General features: G+C 46.3%; 1 protein-coding gene across 8 annotated transcripts in view; it reads right to left on the minus strand.

The window, feature by feature from the left end:
* Positions 1–4,792, minus strand: part of SNX31 (sorting nexin 31) — a 72,574-nt gene extending 67,782 nt beyond the window's left edge. For all 8 annotated transcript variants that reach the window (XM_072774047.1, XM_072774046.1, XM_072774045.1 and 5 more), the window contains exons 1-2: positions 4,616–4,792; positions 4,433–4,507 (exon numbers count right to left, since the gene is read on the minus strand). In XM_072774047.1, the coding sequence (XP_072630148.1) occupies positions 4,433–4,507; positions 4,616–4,681 (141 nt within the window). In that variant the 5' untranslated portion in view covers positions 4,682–4,792. The remainder of the gene's footprint in view (positions 1–4,432; positions 4,508–4,615) is intronic.
* Positions 4,793–7,637: the final 2,845 nt, after the last annotated feature.

Consider the following 7,637-nt stretch of genomic DNA (forward strand, 5'->3'; position numbering starts at 1 on the left):
TCCCTCATTTCTCTCCCTTCTTCCCCTTTTCTCCTCTTCCTAATCTCCAGTAAGCATCTACTAAAGGATTCTGTGCTGTGTATATTATGCCTACAGACTTCATTCATTCCTTCATTTAAATATTTGACTTTTGAAACTAAATAACCAAGGGAAGCAAAGTATATACACAAAAAGAGGACTATAACAAGGTCTAAACATGAAATGACACAGGAATCAGAGAAAAGCATCTCACGCAATCAAGGAAGACTTCCCAGAGGAGGTGAGGCTAGAGATGGATCTTGAAAAAGGGCTGGTCCCTGACCAGTGGGCCAGAAAGCAGAAGTCTTCCCAGGAGGGGGAAGTGAGGTAGTCAGAGGTGATGAGGTGATGAATAGGCCAGCCTGATACAAACAGAGAATCTGAATACGGAAGGAACTAGACTGGGTCAGTACCTGGTTTGGGGGGGGGGGCGGAGAAGAAGACTAAACTAGTGCATCCAGGCTCATAGAGCATTTCCACTCCCACTGAAGGCTCTTTTGTAAGATTCTACGGAGATTTTATGGCTGATGTCCACTGCCATATCTGATATTGGCACCATGTTTGCAAAAATGCATGTATCCTTTTCATAGAGTCCAGTGTCACTTACACAGGATGGCCTCATCTTTAACACATGGTCAGAATGAGCCGGTAAAATATTTCCTTTGCAGGTCTCTCTAAATCCCTTAGAGGAAGGTGGTGTAGGCAAGAGCAGAGCACAAATCAAACTGGTTTTACTTAGCTAAAGGCACAGAGAAAAGTCAGGTCAGGCATTTCACATGGCAGAGAGATGAGTGGCACTCAAAAGCAGAGGGGCAAGCTGCCAGGCCTGGAGGCAACCTCACCGTGGGCCAGGGCTGCGGGCAAGGACTTCAGAGGGCACTGGTCACAACCAGCATCTTGCAAGCACAGCCAGGTTCAGCCTCCCTTGGGTCCACCTTAAGGAATTAGCCTCCGCACAGCTTGGCAGACAAAGAGCAGGGGCCACTTCACCTGGGCAAGTGCCGTTCCTCAATCTCAAAGTTATCCAATGTACAAAACAGAAATCCAATACTTAAAGTCAAGAATCACACATGCTGAAGTGCCATCTGCGTGTGATATACCACAGTGCATGGGATCTAAGAGGAACTTAGTCAATATTTCTTAATAAATAAATAAGCTAATTCTCTAGGATGAAATTTTTATTCTATCAAGATATAGAGCTTCCTAGGAAATACACTTCTACTCATCAAACGCACCCCCAGATGGGGCCTTTTATTGTTTCCTTTTTTATAGTGGTATTACATCAGATTAAGAATTCTGAGCCATTTTCACGTCTTCAGTGGGATCGGAAGAATAAAATCTAGCTGAGAAGTGCCTAAGAGACATCCCCCAAACTTTCTCAGACTCAGGGTTGCCAGACAAAATATGAGTTGTCCAGTTAAGTATGTCCCAAATACTGCAGGGAACTTCTTATCTAAAAACTTCTTTGTTGTTTATCTGAAAGTCACATTTAACTGGGAGCCTGTGTTTTTATTTGCTAAATCTCACAACCTGACTCAGACTATCTACAAAACGGGAGTAATGATGACTGTACTGCTGACCCTGCGGAGGCTTGCTGGGCAGCCTGAATAAAATTCTGTGTCTGGAACTCACTCAGATGGAAAGCAGACCTTGGTTGCCTGGGGTCAGAAGTGGAGGGAGAGGATCAAGGGCAAAGGGGACAAAGGAAATTTTAGAGTGAAAAAACTGTTCTTTATCTTGACCATGGTGGTAGTATTGGATACGTTTCCCAAAACTCGCCACACCGAACACCTTTTTAAAATTGGGAAGTTTTATGTTATTCCAAAATAGAGTAAAAGCTTGTTACTCTAGGACCCAATTGTTTTACCGATACAATTTGTTTTGTTAACTTTAGGAAGAAACCACAAAATGTAATGGGCCAGAGCAGTTTCTGGAGATTGGATCTTGGCTCCAATACTTAACTAGCAGTTTGATCTAGGGCAAGTTGCGCCTCAGTTTTCTCATCTGTTAAGTAAGGCTAATTATAATCCCAGCTCATAGAACTTCTGTAAAAATCAAACATACTATTACATGTAAAGATCTTGGTACCAACCTTAACACACAGTTTAACTGTTTATCGTTATTTTAAATTAATAATGCATATAGCCACCTAGGTTCTAAATAGTTTCTTTAAAATGAAGTTGTTCCTACTAAAAGAGGAAAAATGCTAAGTGCAAGGTGTAAGGTAGCTGGAAAAGGATTAAAAAATCTCCACTTTGGGATTTTGGAAAATTTGGGACAAATAAGAAATATTAATTAATATCTAATCTATACCTCACATTGGGCACCAGGCTGTGGCAATGCAATATTTAAGAATCCACTGCAGTGGGGCGCCTGGGTGGTTCAGTTGATTAAACATCCGACTCTGGATTTTGGCTCAGGTCATGTCCTCATGGGTCCTGAGATCAAGCCCCGTGTCAGGCTCCATGCCCAGTGGGGAATCTGCTTGAGATTCTCTCCCTCTGCCCCTCCACCCACGAGTGTGCCTTTCTCTCAAATAAATAAATCTTTGGGAGAAAAAAAGAGTCCACTGAAGTGAAAAACAGTTTGTTGTTCATGGTTTCCAAAATAGAAGAACTAGAGTAAAAGTTTATTCACCCTATGTTGCTGCTTCTGAAACTGCTAAGGTTTGATAGATTTTAGTTTTTCTGAAAATAAGCATTTTTAAGGAGGGCAAATTTTGGGAATTCTTCAAGCCTTTCAATCAATAAATGTTTCCTGAGCACGTACCATGTCCCAGGCTCTGGGAGAAACTGGCCCCCACTCTTCACAAGTACTCTGGGACATTGACACCCATGACCACCTATGTGCTTATTATTTTCAATGAAAAAATTGCAGGTCAGAGAAGAGGTAAGGTGGCCAGCCAGGAAGTGGTCAGTCAATTCCACACCCTCTTGCTCCCCACTGCTGTCTCCTGCTTTTCACGTTGTGAACGACAACCTCCCCAATCCCACCTCACATTAGAGAGAACAGATTATTGGGGAGATGATACCTCAACATCCTCCTCCAAATACCTAACACGCTTATACTTTCTCTTCCCTTAAGATCTCCATCTGCCAACCTCAGCAGTCCTCCCAAATCCCCAGACAGGTTTTGGTCACAAGTAGCTTCTCATCTTGCAGAAGTCTGAATCCCTCCCTCCCTGAGTCAGCCCATCATTCCTGAGGACCTTCCGGGCAGGGATGGGGGTAGGGTGGGGGGTGGTGTACAGGCACTGCAGCAGGTGCTAGCAATTCAAAGACGCCCACACAAATTACAAGCACATTACACCTGTTTGTTGTTGACTTCAAAGAAACTTAATCATACCTTGAAAACAGACTTTTCCAATGCCCTCTGATATGAGCAGGAAGGCTCACTGCAATGTTTCCAATAGTAAAAATATGAAATTGAGAGCTGTCCTTCAACAGAAGGTGTATCTATTCACTAGAAACCCAGAATGCCTGGAAAGATTCTCCCAAAAATGTTCACAGCTCTTGCCTGAGCAAGTTTGTTTGTTTCTTGTTTGTTTGTTTGTTTGTTTTCATTTAAGTAAACTCTACACCCAATCTGGGGCTCAAACTCATGACCCTGAGATCAAGGTTCACAGGCTCTTCCCAGTCTCCCCTTTCTTTCTAATTTCAGGTATATGCTCTTTAAAATCAGGATACAAAATAAATAAATAAATAAATAAATAAATAAATAAATAAAATCAGGATACAAAACCTAATAATAATAATTAAAGAGAAAATACTCTGCATGGAGGTAGAGGGAGGGCAACGTTTATTTCCAACTCCTCTAACCAATTTTGAGGACTTGCAACACTTCCTTATTAGGACAATAAAGCCCATTAGAGCAGGCTAATAAATCAGGCTGCCTCCCAGAGAAAATGCACCAGGGCATCAGAGTGAGAAGCTATAGTGGGAAATGGCCTCCTGTCTTGAGAAGTCATATTCCCTGAGTTTCCAGCCTGCCGGTACTAGAAACCTATACACTAACTTGAAAACAAAAATAGATACACCTTTTTAAAGAAGTAAGCCTAACAAACGCTGGGAGATAAATACCTATGTACCAGATTCCTAAGACACCTTGGTCTAGACTGAGTTCACTCATTTTGAATGGGGACATTGTCCTGGGGAACAGCTGGTACTGACACGGAGGCCACCGTCGCCCAGCACCTTGCCAGGTGGGGCTGCTGGGGATCGTTGGGCCGGAAAGGGGTTGGGAGAATCACCTGAGCCCTACTCCCTCATCTCCCAGCTGCCGTCGCCTAGGAGCGGCACCCTATATACACAGACGGTACACCAAGGAATAGCGAGTTCAGATTAGGAGCTTGGAGCCCTCAAGAAGGCCGGTGTCCCGGGGCGAGCTTTTCCTCGCCTGCCTTGGACCTGCTCACCTGTTCGTTCCAACGATGCAGCTGACTGTAGCGCACCCTGCAGAAGAGGTACCCGTCCAGGTACACGGAGTACAGCTGCAACACGGAGATGACACAGGGATGAGCTGAGCGAGCAGGTGAGCCCCCGCCCCGCCCGGTCGCCGACCTTCTCCCAGCCCAGCGGGACCCGGGCCCCCAGCGCACCACGTAGCGGCCCCCCAGCCGGTCCAGCCGCTGCTGGGACACCGGGATACAGAAGTGCATCTTCATGGCTGTGTCGGCCGCCCGGGAACGGCGCTGGCAGAGCCGAGGCGCGGCGGCGAGTCTGGGCTCCCGGCTCGGGGCGCAGCTGGGTGGCGGTCTGCGGCGGCGCGGGCCTGGTCTCGGAACCCCGCGGCGGGGGCGGGGCGGGGCGGGGGCGGGGCTGCGGCGGGGGCGGGGCGGGGGCGGGGCGGGGGCGGGGCGGGGGACCCAGGCCAACCAGGGGCTTCACCCCGGGATGTGGACTTCTCCGGGCCCCCTGGCGGGAAAATGGTGCCCGCGTAGGTGGGCGATAGACTTCTCGGGAGAAGGTCCTCTAAGTTTTCTTGAGATTTTCATCAAAGCCCACAAAAGTCGAAAATGGCTGCTCCAGCCACACAGATGTCCTGTCCACGCCGGCAGGGGACGACCTCCCACCTCGCCCCCACGGTCGGGTCGGGCTGCTTGCGGGGAGGGGAGGGGAGGGCGCGGCCGGGAGAAGCCCGCTTCTCTGAGCCTCGGCTCCAGGGCCCCGGTCTGATCCGTGGCTTGTGGGGTGTCGGGTCCGCCTTCCGAAGGGCCTGTCTTGTGGGGGCCAGAGAGGATGGAAGAGGCGGGTCCCAGGCCGGCGCGCCCTCAAACTCCAGGCCACGTTTTCTCCAAGCACGTGCCCCCTTGGCCGTGGGCGGCGCCGGCCTGCGGCGCTCTACGCATTAAGAGTCTCAAGAAATACGTAAATCTAGCAATTGCCCTAAGACTAGACCAATTATATTAGCTTGAGTTTTTTGTGTTGACATTTGTTGACTCTAACACGCAAGGTCAGCTATAATATTTATAACCCGGATTTAGTATTTCCTAATACCAAATATTTTTCCTCTGAGAAACATTTTTCCCAGTAACATACCAGAAATCTCAACAATATTTTTTCATTAATATATCAGAAACCTTATCAGATGGAAGTGGTTTGGGCCCCTCTTGATCCCCAGGAAGCCCTGGTTTTAAATAGGTGCCAGCGCCCAGTTAGCTGGGTTTGTGTAAACCCTGTGTTCTCTGGTCTTTCAACAGGCTTTCATCTTTAGTAGCTGTGTAAAGTAATCCTCCTAATTCCCTTACTCTAGTGAAATCAAGATAGAATCCTACCCCAAAATGGTCACAGGGTGAAGGGATGCCGCGCTTACCTGTACCGGGCACAAGGCAGGTGCCGGGCTGCCGCATACCTCCTGTCCTCTAATCTCCTAACTCTGATGGGTGGAATTCAGGAGCAACATCCTGCCACTGACACCACCAGAATGGAGGAACTTTTCCAAGGTCACAAGTGATGTTTTTTTTTTTTCACATTGGTCTGAGTAGTTTTTCTAGGATTCAGTGATAACACTGAAAGTCCCTTATATTTTTTTTTGTTTTGTTTTTAGTGTTTATCTAAATTCTAGTTAATATATATGGTAAAATTGGTTTCAGGTGTAGAATTTGGTGATTCATCACTTACATATAACACCCAGTGCTCATCACAACAAGTGCCTTCCTTTGCCCCAGCCATGCCCACCCCCTTCCTCCCTTATCCCTCAATTTGTTCTGTGATGCCAATCCTTACCAGGTGAGAGAGCTGAGTGCCTGATGGGGGAATCTGAGACTCGGGAGCCAACATTTGCAAACACCCATCATTTCTTCATGCTTACCTACTTATTGCATGCTGGGCTCTCGTGTATGTTTTATCACTTAATTTCCACAAGCACTGTGAGCTAGGAACCACTGATGGTTCCGGCCATACAGAAAAGGAAATGGAGACTTGGGGCCATTAAGTTAGGGAGGCAGTATAGTGTAGAGACTAAGAGAACAGCAAGATGAATTCCTATCCCAGCTCAGTGGCTTTTAGTTGGTCCTTGGGCAAGTAGTAGAAGAAAAGCATTTTCTTCCTTTGTGAAATTGCGTTCATACCTGTACTCTGGGATTTTTCAGCCCAGGGTTGATGGGCCTTAGGGTTTTTCCACCTGCCAATGGGGGCCATCTCTGAACTGGAAGGCCACCCTACGCCAAGACCAGCGGTGTCCTTGAGTGTCCCCTGGGGGTAGAGGCTGATCATGCAGGCTCAGGGGATCTGGCCCTGAGCCCTTCAGGCCAGGAGAGCAGAGCCCATCCTCCTGGGATCTTTCTTCTGCATGTTTGGGGCCTGCCTCTGCCTCCTAGCATTGTCCAAATGGCCATTTCCTTCCTTTCACTAATGCCAGCCCTGAAGCTGACCTGGAACAGGACTAGCCTCTGTGCAAATCCCTGTCTTCTACCTCCAGCTCCTGACCATCTGCTCTCCTTCACTCATTTAATGAACATTATTTTTTTTAGTATTTGTATCTTATTTTTTCCAACTTTACTGAGCTATAATTGACATGTAATGTTTAAGTTTGAGGGGTACAATGTTCTAATTTGATACGTGCATATTGAGAAATAATTATGGTATTTATCGCCTCATAGTTACCATTTGTTTTGTTTTTGTAGTGAGAACATTTAAAATTGACACTTAACATTCTTTTTTTTTAGTATTTTCTTTATAATAAATTTATTTTTTATTGGTGTTCAATTTACCAACATACAGAAGAACACCCAGTGCTCATCCCGTCAAGTGCCCCCCCGACACTTAACATTCTATTGTACATTTGAAAATTGCTAACTATAGTCTCCATGCTGTACATTAGATCCCCAAACTTTATCCATCTCCTAACTGGAAGTTGGTACCCGTTGACCATCACTGGTCTACCTCTCCCCACTGGCAACCACCAGTCTGTTTTTATGAGTTCAGTTATTTTAGATTCCACATGAGATCCTATATTATTTGTTTTTATCTGACTTTGCATAATGTCCTCACGATCAATCCATGTTACTGCAAATGTCAGGCCTGCCTGCCTTTTTTGTAGCCAATAAATATTGCTGTGTGTCTCTGTGTGTGAATAATGTTCCTGTTTCTCTCTGTGTCACATTTTCTTTATCAGTTTAT

The sequence above is a fragment of the Canis lupus genome, chromosome 14, assembly GCF_048164855.1.
Source record: "Canis lupus baileyi chromosome 14, mCanLup2.hap1, whole genome shotgun sequence".
Taxonomy (NCBI): Eukaryota; Metazoa; Chordata; class Mammalia; order Carnivora; family Canidae; genus Canis; species Canis lupus.